Here is a 17,146-nt window from a genome sequence, read left to right as displayed (position 1 = left end):
GGGAGCTGAGCTTCCTGGGGTGCGACTGGGTTTCCACAGCCAGCACTCTAGAGGGACCTGCTTACCACTGTGAGGTAAAATCAACAAACTCCGCTGAGAACTTGTCTGCTGGCAGCTGTGGCGAGGGCTCCTCCACCACCTGTTTGAGCTGCTGGAACGGCGTCCCCCAGGAGTCATAAGGAAACCGCAGGATTGCCAGCTCGATCTGGGGGGGAGCAGTGGGAGAGAAGAGCAGTGGTCAGCGAGTCAGCCGGAAAGACACACCCCCGAACATCTTCAGCTTTAGCCCCACCAACAGCTCAAGGGACACAAATGGAGGGTGGAACAGGTGTGGGGTTCAATCATTTGCTCTGTCAATATCCAATGTGCCCTTTACCGCTTACCTTGTAGGAACACAGTGTAGGAGCACTCTTTCCCTCAGCCCTGCCTCGCTGGAGGGGCTAGGGACAGCTGGGAAACCGAGAGAGACCCCCAATACTTCGCAGTCTAGGCTTAATTCCTCTCCCTGGAATTAAGAATGCAACACAGCAGCGGGTGTCTGCATTGCAAGGGACATGAGTGGGACCTGTTTTAACATACAGCCAGATCTGAGCTGAAGGGGATACATGGATTATCCTTGCCTCATGCCAGATACATCAGTGAATGACTTTTTCCTCTCTCTTCATCTCATGCTCGTCGCAGACTCAGGGCTCAGTCCTGACTTGCCCTACCCCTTATGCTAGTGGAGGGTAACCTACAGCCCACAGGCCACCGGTGGTCCATCAGGGTTCTGTGTGTGAGAGATTTTGTTTATCACTGCCCAGGTGCACGGATGCCAGATTCTGCTGGTTTCCATCAGCACAGGCTTTTTTTTTCCCCCCTGCTGGTATTACTAACGTGCTGTGTACCCAAAGCAAGGGCACGTGAAGGGAGGTGCGTGCTGATCACACGTCAAATCGACTGTGAAAGCTGTGTGCTCCCTCTCCAGCCAATCAAAGCACTCCTACGGCTTCATTGGCATGCCCTGCAAATTCTAGGTACGCCAACACAGTGAGCAAACCTACCCTATCCTGAGAGACCGTCTTGGTCACAACAATCTTGTGGCCCGCTGAGATGAAGGACGGCCATTTATGCGGCTAGGTTGCCCATCGCTGCCCTGTGCTGTCATTTATAACAGTGCAAAGCAACGTATGTCACCACCACCTGGAAGAAGGGAGTGATGGATTCTGACTCATGGTGTCTATATTGCATCCATTCTGTCAGTTTGATGCTTTACTTGTTTGTATCCTCACACAGACTGAACCTCTCTAATCCGGCACACTCTCATCCAACAACATCGGTAACCTGGCTTGAGTTTAGTCAGCTGCATGTCCGCTTGTCATGAGCGTGGCCAAGTTTCCCAGGGTCCCATAAAGTTTGTTTCCAGCCGCCAGTCCTGGCTCTCAGTGTTCTCTGATGTTATTTAGCTACAGCGAAATATTTATTTACCCCTAAATGTCTCCTAAAAGCCCAGTAAGCAGCAGAAGTGTTGGTAATGCTGCTAGGCAATACTTAGTTTCTGTGATCCGGCAAATTCTCTCAGCAGCAGTCAGGTCCCGAGGTTGCCAGATTAAAGAGGTTCAACCTGTAGGGCTCAGGGGCCCAACCACTCCGGGATCGGAACCCACTAGATGGCCGTGTCTACACGTGCCCCAAACTTCGAAATGGCCACGCAAATGTCCATTTCGAAGTTTACTAATGAAGTGCTGAAATGCATATTCAGCGCTTCATTAGAATGCGGGCGGCCACGGCGCTTCGAAATTGACGCGGCTTGCCACCGTGCGTCTCGTCCAGACGGGGCTCCTTTTCGAAAGGACTCTGGCTACTTCAAAGTCCCCTTATTGCTATGAGCTCATGGGAATAAGGGGACTTCGAAGTAGGCGGGGTCCTTTCGAAAAGGAGCCCCGTCTGGACAAGCCGCGTCAATTTCAAAGCGCCGCGGCCGCCCGCATTCTAATGAAGCGCTGAATATGCATTTCAGCGCTTCATTAGTAAACTTCGAAATGGCCATTTGCGTGGCCATTTTGAAGTTTGGGGCACGTGTAGATGTAGCCAATATTGTATATATTGACCATGAAGTTCAATTCCATGCCACCACCATCTTCTAGTCTACAAATCTAATGTTCCAATTGTCTTTTAATATGTAATATTCTGTGTGAAAGGCCTACCCCAATTAAAGGGCACCTATCTGACTATATAGCTAATAATTTAAAAGCACAAAGGTATCAAATCTGAGCTAAAATCTTTCCCTACTCCTGTCTTTCTCCATTACCCTACTCAGAGGTGTAAACTTGTCCCAGCAGCTGGTCAAGAATGATTTTTTCCATTGCCAGTGTTCTTTTAACTCCAGTTTTCCTGAGTTTTGGGGCAGACCCTCAGCTCTGAGTTTAAAGAGAGATTTTGCTAGTTTGTAGCCACAGAGTTAATTTTTAACTTTGAAATTAAAAAAAAAAGCTCTGAAACTACAGATGCTTCGAAGTGGGGTCAATGCTGCACACTCAGCATTTCAGGCCTTTTGCGAGTGTTGGCTTGTACTGCCATCCACTGGCCACCTGATGTTATGCTAGATTTGCTGTTCCGTTATAAGCAGTCCAGTTGAGCCCTAAAACTTTTACCTTAGGAATGCTGGCCTCTGTTGTATCTTTAAGGCCCCAATCAGGAGAGATCTGGGACTTCACGAGGAGTGCACGGTGAAGCCTAAGGGGCCAGTTCTGCTGGTTTGCACCTGGGGAGTGCTGTGCCAACACAAACACTAGACGGTGCACACCCTGAGCACACAAGCTACCCAAGGAGAAGGCTGCAGTCCTTGCCCAGGCAAATAATCTGTGCTCAGCAGCCTCAGGTCACATCCTGCACTCACTGCTCCGAGGGCAAAGCATGTGTGATATTACCTAACTAGGTCAGTGGATTTCCCCCAGTTCACATGGCTCCAGCCAGCTATTCTGCCCAGCCTCGTGAAAAGCCACCACACAAGACAGAGCTCTACTGCAGCTGGATGTAGGCGAAACAAGCACTAGCTTCAATCAAGCCAGCATGCTAAAAATAGCTTGGCCGCAACGGCAGTTGTGGTAGCTTGGGCCGACTGAGGTCATACCAAGGTCCTTGGATGAGCCTGGGCCTGCCACACTTTTATTTACGCTACCTACATCAATTACACCTCAGACCGCAGGGCATATGCATTCCTAGAGAGGGCTTAAAAGCACTTCCTCACTAAGGTTTTCATTGCCTTCATGCCTGAGCCCCTTCACATCTTTAGTACACTAATGCTCACGGCACCCGGAGAAGACACAGAAGGGCTATCAACCCTTGGTCCTGATCGGAAACTGAGGCAATTTTTTCCAAGAGTGTATCTGATTTCAGCTTCTCACTTGTGTGGCCCCCGATAGATTTGCCTGCAGGTTCAGCAGCCCCAACTCCGGCAAAGGTTCCCCATCCTCGAACTACAGGCTCCTCCCCCTTTAAACTGCAGTACGTTATGGGCTGCGGGTGCAGGGAGAGCTGAATATCTCCCAGATGGGGAGCCGGGTCACTGATCCAAGGGGAGGTCCAAAAGGAAACAGAACCGGAGAGCACTGCCAGCCCTGCTGAGTGTTCCCTTAAACCCCACTGCCTTGTACAGCTGCCCTTTCAGACCCTACCATGGTGATTCCCAGACTCCAGATATCCGACTTGACGCTGTATCCCTTCTGGTTTAGCTCCGGGTTGATTCTTTCAGGCTGGAAGGAAAGGCAAAGAGGGTTGTAAATACACACATGAACTCAGTTCTTACAGTGCTCCATCCCTCTTCGTGCCCTTGGAGTACTCACTAGCCCTGGCATGAACTCCCTGAGTGCAGAAACTATCCCCTTTGCTTCAGCACATACCCTGAGTCAGTCTGCACCAGCCCACGAACACGATGCCTTCCAGCAGGGATGGGGGGTGCAGCCCAGGGTTCCCTCTAATTTTTTCCATCCATGGGCAGAATAAATTTTGTTTTGTGCACCAAGACATGTGCAGATGTGCACCACCCATAGATACACAGGCTGGTGGCTGTGTGCGGCTGTGGGTGCTTTGTTACTCAGTTGGTGGCACCTGAATCCGTCCTGGACAGTCGCCAAGCGCTCAGCTTACAGGGCACACTGGTGCAGCCATAATTTTGCTGAATGCACAGGATCAGCCCCCAACCCAGAGAGGAATGTTTGACAGCAACCCCACAGGGCTATTTCTGTAGTCAAATGTCACTGCCCTGTTCTCTATTGGCTGGATCTGGCCTCGCATGTCTGTTTGTCTCCCTGCATGGACAGGCAACAAGACTGGGAACTGGAAGTAGATGGCATTCGCATTCTGAGCTCTGTAGAACAGAAGCTTAACTCCTGTTTCATCAGTACCAAACTGCAAGCACATCAGGCTTGGATTTATTCAGGAGACCAGAGTATACAATTCTAGTGCCTTATACCGCAAGTAGACGTTTTCTCTGGGCAAAGTAAAATGTTCCCCTCGGGGGGTTGTGAGTGAAGGATCCCCTCTCCCTCCCAGTAGTGTTTCACACCCACTCTCGCACAGATGTAGCAAACAGCAAGGCGGGGGCGATCTATCCTGATAACGGGACAAGAAGCGACGGACTTAAATTGCAGAAAGACAGGTTTAAACTGGACATTAGGAAAAATGTCTTATCTGTCAGGATGGTTAAGCACGAGAATAAATTGGACTCTCCATCCTTGGAGATATTTAAGAGCAGGTTAGATGAACATCTGTCTGGGGTGATCTAGATGGTGCCTGGTCCTGCCGTGAGGGCAGGAGATTGAACTCAATGAGCTCTCAAGGTCCCTTCCAGTTCTACTGTTCTATGATTCTATCCTGGCTTGGAAGCTATAAAAAAAGCTACTGCTGCACAGACAGATCAAAGGTGTCTGGGGAGGGAAACCACAGGCCAGAAGACATCATTAACAGTGTCCCTCGATAGTGTAGCATTGTGAATGCCATCCTCCCATCCCTCCGTGTTTGAGGCATAAGGCACTGGTGACAGAGGGGGGGTTTAGCCGGCAGACAGCCAGCCACACGGCCTTTCCAGCGTCGGAACCCCTTTTTGCCGACACCAAACTCTTGCGTGGCTATGGTAATGAGCTTTGGGAGCATGCAAATGGGCAGCCATTTGCAATCCGGAGAAGCTCACTCTGCATAGCTGTGCCAACAGCGGTGCCGGGCAGAGCTCCATGTAGATCGAGCCTTTGTGTTTACAAAGAACTGGACAACGAATGACTGCAGTGGGATGTTTTGAGGCTTACAGAGGCACGCTGTAAGTCGCTCTGTTTAGGTCTCCTGTTTTAAAATCATCTGTTGCCCAAAGTCATGCACTTCTCTACAGCCAAGCAGTCAGATTCACAAACAGCTACTCAACTTACGGCCATGTAGGGCTTGCATCCCGCATCCATGGTTTTAGCAACAGAGTCAACGAGGTAACCGCTAATTCCAAAATCGCACATTTTCACCTGCCCCTGCGTATTGATCAACACATTAGAGGGCTTTACATCTGCAAGAAGGAACACACACCATCGTCATTCTCGCAGCTGGGCCTGACCTCGTCGTTTTAAAGCATCCCTGGGAGCGAACAAGGCAGGTTAGCTTCCTACCACAAGAGGGCACCAAATATCAGCTCTGTGGACCCATCCGGGCTCATCTGCAAAGCTTTGCAGCTGCTGGCAGAAGAACAGGGAGCCACCCCTAATGAGGACAATTGTCCCTGTTTACACAAACCCCTCCCACGTCTTACAGTGCAGCCCACAGGCAAACTAACAGGTTTCCCTGGGATTGTTGCATTGGGTAGGGCCCAGCGTCATGATGTCACCGACAAGAGTCCACAGAGCAGCACCCACCCTCATGTTGCCTGCTGAGCTGCAGATTCTTTCACAAAAGCATGAAGGAAACCCCAAGAGTCAAGAGGCCATGGGGACAGGAGATAGGGAAGTGGGGCAGGGGACGCTGGAAAGAGGTGGGAAAGGTTGAAAATCATGAGACAAGACACTGAAGTCAAAGTTCTCAAAAGTGGCCTCTAATTTTGGTGCCCAACTTGAGTCACCTTGGCCCTGAATCAGAGGTGCACATGGAGGGGCTGAAGCCATTTCCGCAGTGCAGGCGCTGAGAGCCATCGAACCCACCTGTCAACCCTGGACAGAAACCACTTCAAGCCAGAGAGGGCAGCAGCTCTCCCTGTTCCAGCACCTACAGGTGCTCCTGCAGCTCTGAATGACTTTGGCTGGAGTTGGGACAAACCATACTTCTTGGAAAGCAGGCCCATGGTGCCAGGAATTCTACTTTCTGTGCTACTTATCTGGCCTCCAACACAACAGTATTGGAGCTCCCCATACTCCGTGTGTGAGGCAGGACAGCGCTATTAACGCCATTATTCAGACAGTGTCTCTGTGCCTCACTTTCTGAAGAGACCGCCCTGGGTCACACAAAGGAGTCTTTGGCCGAGCAGGGATTGGAACCTCAGTTGCTCATACCCTAGGGTAGTGCCCTCACCTAACCATGAGCTCATCCCTCACTCTGGAAGCGCCAGCCATTATTCCCGAGCCACATCCTGTAAACACACCTTGCAACATAATAAAAAGCAGTAAGGACGTCTGAGAGTGGCTAGCGATGTCACAACCCCCTTGAGCCTGCTACCCAGAACCTACAGGTTCACAGCATTTAGCATCTTGCCTCTGATCAGGGCTTTGCAATCAAAGCATCTGGCAGCTGAGACTGGAATAAGGAAATTTCACTTGTAATGGGTTGTGCAAAGTTAAATCCAGAAGTGAAAGGGCATTTTCTACTTTCCTTAAAATATCCAGAAAGATCAACCTCAAGTGGCACACACTACGTACAAGACACAATCCCTTGTGATGTCTGCACTCCTGTCCTTTCAAACAACTCTTTCCCCAGCACACACGCTGCAGATACAGGATTATTTTCTCCCCAGAGCAACAAATGCAAAACAACCCTTTACACAAACATGCCAACTGGTGAAAGAGCAAGTTAGTCAGTTTCCTGTAGGGAAGGGCCTTGGCATCTGCCTGAATGCAGTTTGTTTCTTTACAGGGGACACTGTCCAGAAAGTTTATGCCCAAAATTTAGGTTCTGCTAAAAACAAGACAAATAACACCCCTGCAATGCCACAGAAATGCTGCCCTCTTCGGGTTTTGGCATGCAAACTCTGCAGAGTTGCAGAAGTGTGTTAAGGCCTGAGCCTGAAATTGATGGGATACTAAAGAGGAGTGCAAAAACCTCAAAACAGAGGGGGAAATGAATTATTATTATTACAAGCTGCTGAAGCCACTGAGAGCCATAGTTATGAACCAGATAACACTGTGCAAGGTGCTGTACGAACACAAACTTTTTTCCAGCTTTAATAATTTTGTATTATTATTAGTGACACTGATCAGGAAGGGGGTTGAAACACACACTGTGAGATATTTACCCTGCTAGAATCACTAATATTTCCAAACATTGCAGGCTTGATCACAAAGCTGGAGGTCAAATTTGGTTGTTGGGGGGCGAATCTGGTAGGCCACAATTTTTAATTTTTAGTATCTATGTCTGGTTCTTTTTAAAAAAAAAAAACCAACAACAAGGAGTCTGGTCGCACTTTAAAGACCAACAAATTTATTAGGAGGCTAGGGCATAAGCTCTCATGAGATATAACTCTCTTCCTTAAATACCAAAGGAAAAATAACCAAACCAGGTTACAGAGATGGGAGTGTAACATCAGTGCTAAGGGAATCAGGGTGGATGTAGTTTATCTCCAACCGAGATGAGAAGGCAGAAGAATCTGAATGGGAAAATACCTATAAATGTATGTTGCATGCCTCCCCCAGGGGATAACCTACTAGGTGGATGGCATTTAAAACTCCGGCTGCACTGGAGGGTAAAGAATCATAGACTTGTTACCTGCCTAAGGGTATATGCCGCGAAAGGGCAGTCCTACCCCATTTCCACACCTGGAGAGGAATCTGAACATGCAAAATCGGATCTCAATCCCACCTCAACCAATGGAAGTCTTTGCGTGGACTTCAAAGAGCTCTGGGGTCAGGCCCATAATTAGCCTGCTGCGCTCATCCCAGCATGCAATGGGGAAGCAGAAGCAGGGGAGGAATCCAATGGGGCAAGCAGACAAACCATCCATTTCTTCAGCCAGCCACGTGAAGATGAAGGCGGTTTCCCATGTGCACAGCGTCAGGGGAGAGGTGCTGGCAAGTGGATGGAGTTTTAAGTGCAGCTCAACAACCTTCCCCCGGGCAGCCACTCAGCCTTTGGGTTATCCTGGGGTTGCTAGACCACAGGATTTCCCCTGCCTCCCAAACCTCATTTATTCTGGCTGCCTTGAGTGGGCCAAGCCAGTGCTGAGTACAGCCCTGCTAGCCCAAGAGCAGGACACAGGACTCAGTGAGAAAGAAGCCATGCCAGTGGCTGCGCAGGTCACACTTACCTCTGTGAATTACGGACAGCTTACTGTGGAGGTGTTCTAGTGCTTTTACAATCTGAAATATAACAAATTCACAGTGAGCCATGGCTGGCAACAGAAGGATGTGGCCAATCAAAACCCGCTCACTCGTCTCCCCCACCTTCATATAGATTGAACCTCTAAAATACAGGACTCTGGGATGGCAACATCAGTGTGCTGGCTGGACCGCAGACGCTGCTGGACCAGAGAGCACCAGCTGCCGGGAGTGGGGGCCAACTGGGAGTCCAGAAACTGGGAGCCCCAGCAGAGGCCATACAGTTGCAGCTGGGGCGGGGCCAGTAAGAGCTGAGAAGCGGATGGGACCCATGATTAGGGCCAAGGCCAGGAAGCCAGTGGCCACTGGGGAGCAGGAACCAAGGCTGGGGCCAGGGCCTGGCAGAGGCCAGGGAACAGGAGCTGGGACCCAGGCTGGGGCTCCAGCAACAGCCAAGGGGCCAGGAGAGGGCTGGGCTAGAGGCCGAAAGGGAACCAGAGGCCATGGCAGGCTACTGAGAGCAGCCAGTGGCCTAGAGGGGAGCCAAGAGTGAGGTGGCAGCAGGCAGGGGTACACTGACCTCCCCTGGTCCCACAAAATCCCTGCTTTGGGTCCACTCAGGTCCTGAGGGTGCCAGACTAGGGAGGTGCAACCTGGCGTAACTGTTGCACGCTGGCCCCATCAGCGGCACCGTTGGTTTGCCATTTTGGAAACATGCAGCAGTGCGTGCTACGGAGGCAGCACGTTCAACAGCTAGCGTGGGCTGGTGCACCTCTCTAGCGACTCGCCGTGGAGAGCTGGGAATGCAGCCACGTTCAACCCCTCTTGATCCTCTCATTGTTCCCATCTCGTCCTGAGTGGACTATTCACGGCAACGGTTGTGAGAGATGTGAGCATGCAAATTGTTTTCCTCCACTGGCAAGGACACTCCCTGATTTCCACTTGACTCTCCCTCTCATTATCCTCTCCCCTGGCCGGTGGGTCTCCTCCCTGCAATCAACAGCTGTCCTTCCTCCAATCCATGCCACTTTAAAGGAACACGCATTCTCGGAGACCTCCTGGGAAGGACACAGCGTTGACGGAAAAGGAAAGCAGCTGCTGTGTCCTCTCCACCTCATCTGGTTTTTCTGATTCACAACTGAAAAGCCGCTGGCAGCATGGAGAGTGTTTACGGCTCGTAAATTAAGATGCATGATCACAAACCAAATAGGAATTTGCACTGGGGCTGGGTTGTGAGCCAAGTTCAACCCCATGCTCAGAGGGCTGGGACAGGAGATGTTCTCAGGCTAGGGTGGGAACAGAAACAACACTCCTGCCCATACTCACGGAGACGGCTATTTTCCCTAAGATGTCCTCAGGAATCGTCAGGCCTTTGTCAATGACATGTTTGTAGAATTTGTCCAGTGAGGTATCCATCAGCTCCATGCAAATCCACACATCTCCCTGGAGGGGGAAAGAGAAGGCAAACATCTACCCAGCCTGACCTACAGAACTCACCGTGGTTTGCCTTTGGTGGCTTTTTTAAACGTTTCCCAGAAGATTGCACTGGGCTTTCCATTCTCTTCCAAGCCCACCTGGATTAAGTGCAAGGTGTCTGAGCTATACACAGAGCTGCCTGGCGTGGTTCCAGGGTTAAAAAAACAGATATTGGGTAAAATTTTCCAGAGCACCAAATTGCTTAGGAGTCTCAGCCATGCTGCGACAGAAATTACATTCCCAAGTGCCTACAGCCCCAAGATTCTCACAAGTGACCGAAGAGTCTGTCTGGCTCTACATGGGGTTGTTCAGCTTGGACTCCTGAAAGGGGACAGATGTTCACAGGATGGGTGCTCTGCGCTTTCTGATAATCAGGCCCTTCTCTAAAGGACCCCAGGTTCAGCAGCCAATAGCTGAGGTACACAAATATCTGAGGGGTAGCTGTGCTAGTCTGCAGCTGCAAAAATGATGAGAAATCCTGTAGCACCTTATAGACGGACAGATTTTTTGGAGCATAAGCTCTTGTGGGCAAAGACCCACTTCGTCAGAAGCATGTCAGACACTTCTGCTGCAAAAAATCTGTTAGTCTTTAAGGTGCCACAAGACTTCTCATTGTTTTTCAGGTACACAAAATGACGAGTCATTTTGGAAAGCTTGGCCTGACTCACTTTTGACAAGAGGACTGAGGTGCTTCTGAAAAACTTCCCTATGGTGATTTTCTGCCCTAGTACCCTGGCTCAGTTCAACTCTAGATTAGTATTTACCGTTGGTGGGACATTATGGAGAACTACCTGTGAGGGGTACTCAAGTAAGATTTACTGCTCTGATAAACCAGAGGTCAGATTAGAGAATCTGATGGTCCTCCTGCCTTTAAACTCTAGGCAACTCAGTGTGCAAGGACCTGATGTTCTTAGCATACGGCTGTCTAAAACACTCACTTTTGAAACTTGAAGTACCATAAAGATGGGTTTTCCCACCTCACCCAGGAACCATCGGGGTTTGTCTCCTCTGACCAAGGAGGCCTCTGTGAATCAGGCTGTACCTTCCTCCAGGTAGAGATCATATCTTTTTGTCCATCTGTATAGCAGAGTGCCCATCCAGGGTGGTGTGTTAAAACAACCATCTATCTAAAAGATGTTCAGACACCCAAGGGAGGGATGCAGCGTAAGTGCCTACATGGCTGGAGGAGAAGGGTTACGTCATAGTTTAATCTTCTATTTTATGCTTTTAAATAACAGTGCCTACTTCTAGAGCCCGGTGCAGACACAAAATTGGTTTCCGCCTCTGCAAAAATGATCTACGGATACGCAGATCCACAGATATAAAAACAGACATCTGCAAATTCGCCAGGATCTAGACACAAAATTGGTATCTATATATGCGTCCGTATTAAGCTGTGGATATCTGTGAATTTGCAGGGTTCTACCCATCACAGTGGTCTCTGACCCAAGGAAGTGTAAGTGACAAGCAGGGATAGACAGGAATCCAGAAGGTTGTACCTCTCGAAAGAGCGCCCCATAGAATGTGACAGTGAAGTGGCAGTCTACCGTCCTCATGGAGATATCCAAGTCCATCAATAACCTCTTCTGCTCCTGGCTATTCACTGTGGCTCGGATCCGCTGGAAAAGAGAGCATTTTAGCCCTGGCTGTGAGTCTCCCAGCTGCACACAGGGTTTCACTCACATGTCGGCACCCCCAATAGCTCCATGAGGACAAAACTCCACGCAACACAATGCATCCAGCGTCCCCACATTTACTCCAATTTCCAAATCATTTACCCTCTTCCTGACTTCTTTACATCAGAGAGGCACATGGATTGTATGGGTGAGCAAGAAACTGATGGGAGCGAAGGGCGAATTGTAGGCAGGTGTAAACTGTCACCCCTCCAGAGATCCAGCAATTTACACCAGCAGAGAATTTGCTCCTGAGCATCAAGATGTCTGAGTGCTATCCCAGTTGTTGCCCAATGACTCCTCTTGTAACTCAGGGCGATTTTCCGGGATGTCTCACGTCAGGCACTCAAAACTAAAAGGACACATTTGAAAACTTGGTCTTTAAAGCTCCCTGTGCTGAGGTAAAACAGGGATCATCGGGGTTACCAACCGCACAGGCGTGAGGTGGAATTTATGTCTGAAGCCCTGGGAGATCCTCAGAGATCCTAGTATAGAAGGGCAAAGATTTTTGTCATTAAACCAGCTCTTCCTGTATCTCCTTTTCTTTCTCTCTCCTTCCATCATGGGAAGGCACCAGAGACAGCTGCCACCAAGTGCCTGTGGTGGCCTTCTGAGCACCCACAGTTAAATGTGGACCAGATGCAGGTATTCTTGGCTCTTTCGACAAAGCCATGGGAGGATAATAAAGGAATGAAATTGCTCAGCACAGTGGGGCAGCCATGATGAAAACAACAGCCCTATAGGCTCCCACCATCCTATCTTGTCAAAGTCCACACCCATCTTCTGAGGGCTTTTGGAACCTGTGGGGCGGGGGGCACCTGAACAAAGAGAACATACGAAACGTACAGAGTGCAAGCTCTTGGGGTCTGTCTATGCTGAAGCTCACTCGTGCTTCTATATTCACAATGCAATTGTTAGCATGTTCCAGAAGAGGGTATGTCTTTCCAAGCTGGGATTTATAGCTCCCAGTTGCAGTGCACATATACCCTAAGATACTCCTTGCTCCAGAGATACTGGGCAAGCTCAGCTGGGTTCTTGGCAGGATTGATGAACTCAGAGCATGGTTTCACTTCACCTATTACTTTCAGCCTGGCCTCTTTTATTCTTTTCTTTCAAGCTCACATTCAGCCCCAGATTCAAGCACTGTAAAAATAACATTTTAGAAAACTTACAAGCAACACACTTGTTCTCACTTTCTTTCTTTAATGACAAAAAAAGTTTCGGGTATCATTTAAAATATTACCAGTTGAACCTATCTAATCTGGCACTCCCTTGTCCAGCAACATCTGTAATTCGGCATGATTTTAAGTTAGCCACACGACCACTCATCATGGGTGTGGCAAAGTTTCCTGGGGTCCCATAAAGTTTGTTTACAGCCACCAGTCCTGGCTCTCAGTGTTCTGTGCTGTTCTTTAGCTCTAATTTACCTCTAAATATCTTCTCAGAGCCCAGTAAGCAGAGTAAGTGTTAGTAATGCTTCTAGACAATACTGACCCCCTGCGCTCCTGCAAATTCTGGCATCTGGCACCAGTCAGGTCCTGAGGGTGCCAGATTAGAGAGGTTCACAGCACAGTAGAACCTAGGAGCGTCAGCCATGGTAGGTGCTATACAGAACAAAAACTGTTTCTTTCCCCAGGAGAGTAGAAACCAGAGTGAAACTGACTGCTGTACTTTCAATGGCTCAGCTGAGAGAAATCCACAGGAAAACAGACCCCAGTAAAAACAAAGTTTAACAACTATTGTAATTTTAACCATCTACAGTTTTCTCACTGAGGACACTACCAAAATCATCAGCCTGAGACAGTCCCTGCCCTAAACAGATGTGAATGGATCCCAATACAGGAAGCTGCAAGATAAAAATTACCAATCAGGCTTGCAAAAAAAATCACCAGATTGCTTGAAAAAGCAAGAAATTTTTAAAAATAATATCTGGGGTTTCTCTTCTGATGCCAGAGCCTTTAAGGGTTACATTTTCAGGCTGTTCCCGGCAGCTGGGCGGACTAGAAATTACTTTAAAATAAAAATGGAAAGTGGCAACTCTCCTGTCATGACATTAGCCCTGGAGCTGGAGCTTTAGAAAGAAAAGGATGCAACGTCATGACAGCTGCCAAGACAGGCATTTTGCTTCCAAGTGATGGTATTTAGAGGGCTTTTCTGAACCTAGCAGGTCCAGATGCTGGGTGAAGATAGTGATCTACTATTTATCTGTGAAGGCGTGAAGCTGGAAGAGTCTCCCTTTGCAAAACAGGGGTCTGGGAATCTGCTGCCCCTTTGTAAGTATGAAGAAAATGAGGCCCCAAATCTTCTGTGATATAGACACTGCCCAAATGCCATGCATCCCTCTCACTCTTCCTAGGCATGTACATTCAGAAGGGACCATTATGATCTAGTCTGACCTCCTATAAAATAGGTCAACCAACATCACTCTGTATTTGCTAGATCAAGGCCTGAACTTCTGAGTGAGGTAGGTCATATCTACTTGAATGATATCCAGGCTTGATCAAAAGCCTCAAAGTGATGGGGAGTCCATCACATTCCTAGATCAATTATTCCAAGGGTTAATTCCCCACACTTTAAATAAATGGGCTTTATTTCCAGTTTGAAAAGTTCCTGCTTGGTCTTATTATGCCTTTTACTGGTAGATTAATGAGTTGCTAACCCTCGGAAGTCCCTGCTAGTACTTTGATTAGTTATTATTTACTGGGGACAGGGTATATACATGAATACACATTCTTCTATGGATGATTAAAGAGGCAGAGCAGCTGACCCATGAAATAACAACAATGGTAGGTGGCTATGAATTGAAATGGGTCAAGTTCACAATATGGGACTCAGATTAGGACTGCCTCAGTCAGAGGGGATCCAATGAAAATTATCTCCCCTTTACCCTCAAAAACTATCATGATAAACTGGAGGTAGGAAACACAAACATTGTACATAGATGCTCCTTGAAAGCTCTTATTCTGTTCCCGGTAAGAGAAATTCACCTCTCCCTAAAGCTCTAAAGCAGGCCAGGCAGAGGACAAAGGAAGCTAATTATATTTAACAGGGAGGTGACAACCACAAGAGAGTAAACATCCTCGTAGGCAGTGGTGCTTCTTCTTCCCCTTGCAAGTCTTCTGCAATCTCCATGATTTGGACAGGCCTCTTAAAAGCAGGTGCTCTTAATGACACGTGACCCTTGGGCTCCTGGTAAGGCCCACAGGATGAAACATGGACTCTCCTGGGACAAATTCAAGCTGTCTGTTGTCGGGTCTCACACTAAGCCAGGGTGTATCTCTACACACAAAAGTGTACTCCCGAAACCCAAGGGCTAAGGTGTTACCTAGTGAAGACAGGGCACACTGTAGACTGAACCCTTGTCAGGAATCATCATCATCATCATCATCATCATAATCAATAACCGTGGGCTCAGCGCCCGTTGATGTCTGATGCCTCTCTCCCTACTTCCTTCCATCTTTCCCTGTCCAGTGCAGAGTGGCTTAGCTTCTGTACACTAGCTCTGCACCAATCTACTACATCATGTATCCATTCTTTGCGGGGTCTGCCTCTCCTATTCGAACCGTCCATTATGCCGAATACCAAGGTCTTGATTTTTCGTTCATCGTTCATTCTGCAAATATGTCCAAATAGTTGTAGCTTCTGTTTTATAACCTTCTGCAGCAGGTTCTCTTTCGGCTGTATCTTCCTACATAATTCCTCATTGGTGACCTTCTGCATCCATCCTATTCTCACAATCTTTCTCTAACAACTCCTTTCGGATGCCAGTATTCTTCTTTTCAAATGTGAGAGAATAATGTGCCCTGTCTACACTGAGATTTTTAAACATGTCAGCTGTCATGTTTGAAAAAAAAAAAAAACACACCTTTTTTTCCAAGTGTAGCTCGGGACTTGAATGAGGCTTAATGACCTGTCCATCTCAGAACCTTAATATGGAAAGTGTTAGTCCCTTGCCAGATAAGGTCTACTCGAGAGAAAGTAAGAGTAGAAGTTTATGCAGAGGACAGCCTGAAGCATCAGCAACAGTGTTTCCTGTAAGATGAGCCCTTCGGCAGCCACCCAGAAGAGATTCAGGTGCCACCCAGCTGATTAGCACAGTGCCCACACCCAGCAGCATGTGTTTCTATTGGTGGTACACATCCGCACATGCCTTGGTGCACATAACAAAATTTACTCCACCCTTGGATGGAAAAGGGATGGAGGAAACGCTGGTCAGCACACATACACACATAGAAAACACCTTAGGAGTCTCACTCTACCTTCACTGCCATGATCTGCCCACTGGGCATGTGCCGCATCTTCTCCACCACCCCGTACGCACCTCGGCCCAGTTCAGAGATTGGCTCCAGGTCATCGGCCTTCACTTCAAAGTTCTGCGGGAGGAAAAGGGACACAGTGGAAAGATCAAATGCAAAAGGACGGGAGCATCAGTCTTCCTTAACGAAGGCAGCATGGTCAGTGTGGTACAGGCAGCCAGGACCTTCTAAGATCTAGGCTTTGCATGAACACCAATTCCTACTGGTGGGACTGGACAGATGATCTCCCCTCTCTACAGCTTTCTCTCTGTCTGTAAGATGAGGATACTGGATACTGCAAAATGAGGATACAGTCTGTAATGTGAGAATACTGACCCTATCCCCAGGGAGTACGATGAGGATTGGCAAGCTAATGGTAATTAACATAGTCCTCAGAAGAGGTAAATCACAGTAGAGGTGCAGCACTTACCTGTGGGCCTAACAGCACCTCATGTGGAGCCAAAAGCGCTTTAAGAATGGATTTCCCCATCATTTCAGTAAGTTTCCTAAATCTTAGACAAGGAAAATCAACCAAGCCACTTTCACAGAACCACAGAACACTAGAACTGGAAGGGACCATTAGAGGTCATCAAGTCTGTCCCCTGCCCCCACAGCAGGACCAACCACTCTCTAAACCATCTCTGACAGATGTTTGTCTAACCTGCTTTTAAATATCTCAAATGATGGAGATGCCACCACCTCCCACAGCAATTTATTCCAGTGATTAAGCACCCTGACAGATTAGAAGGTTTTCCTAACGTCTAACCTACACCTCCCTTGCTGGAATTTAAGTCCATTGCTTTTTGTCCTACCCTAACAGGTTAAGGATACTCCTAATTTTTCTCCCTCCTCCTTGTAGCAAACTTTTAGGAGCTTGAAAGCTATTACCATGTCCTTTCTCAATCTTTTTCTCTTTTCCATTTCACTTTGTTTGACTTTTAGGGTCTCAGTGCTATAACGGCTGTTGCAAACACTGCTGAAAAACGCTGAAACAAGTCATCCCATAGCATGTCTTTAAAAAATAATCCAAAGAAGTATTTCTAAATGGTTTTAGGATTTAAAAAGTTTGTGTCTACAAATCTGTACTGGGGGCAAAGCAGAGTTGAGATCGCCACTTTAAACCTCAGTATATTTATTTTGTCTAGCATTACAAATTGTTTTCTCTTGGCTTTGCAGAAAGGATGACTTTGTTTTGAGCTCCCCATTTTATCCTGTCTCCTAATCTTCT

General features: G+C 48.1%; 1 protein-coding gene across 1 annotated transcript in view; it reads right to left on the bottom strand.

The window, feature by feature from the left end:
• Positions 1 to 17,146, bottom strand: part of MAP2K6 (mitogen-activated protein kinase kinase 6) — a 111,739-nt gene that overhangs the window by 25,775 nt on the left and 68,818 nt on the right. The window contains exons 4-10 of the mRNA XM_075014318.1: positions 15,883 to 15,996; positions 11,450 to 11,569; positions 9,801 to 9,917; positions 8,465 to 8,516; positions 5,400 to 5,527; positions 3,657 to 3,734; positions 66 to 205 (exon numbers count right to left, since the gene is read on the bottom strand). Coding sequence (XP_074870419.1) covers positions 66 to 205; positions 3,657 to 3,734; positions 5,400 to 5,527; positions 8,465 to 8,516; positions 9,801 to 9,917; positions 11,450 to 11,569; positions 15,883 to 15,996 — 749 coding nt within the window. The remainder of the gene's footprint in view (positions 1 to 65; positions 206 to 3,656; positions 3,735 to 5,399; positions 5,528 to 8,464; positions 8,517 to 9,800; positions 9,918 to 11,449; positions 11,570 to 15,882; positions 15,997 to 17,146) is intronic.

The sequence above is a fragment of the Carettochelys insculpta genome, chromosome 20 (assembly GCF_033958435.1).
Source record: "Carettochelys insculpta isolate YL-2023 chromosome 20, ASM3395843v1, whole genome shotgun sequence".
Lineage (NCBI taxonomy): Eukaryota > Metazoa > Chordata > Testudines > Carettochelyidae > Carettochelys > Carettochelys insculpta.
Note: the sequence above shows the minus strand (reverse complement) of the source record. Positions and strands in the feature narration are given on the sequence as shown.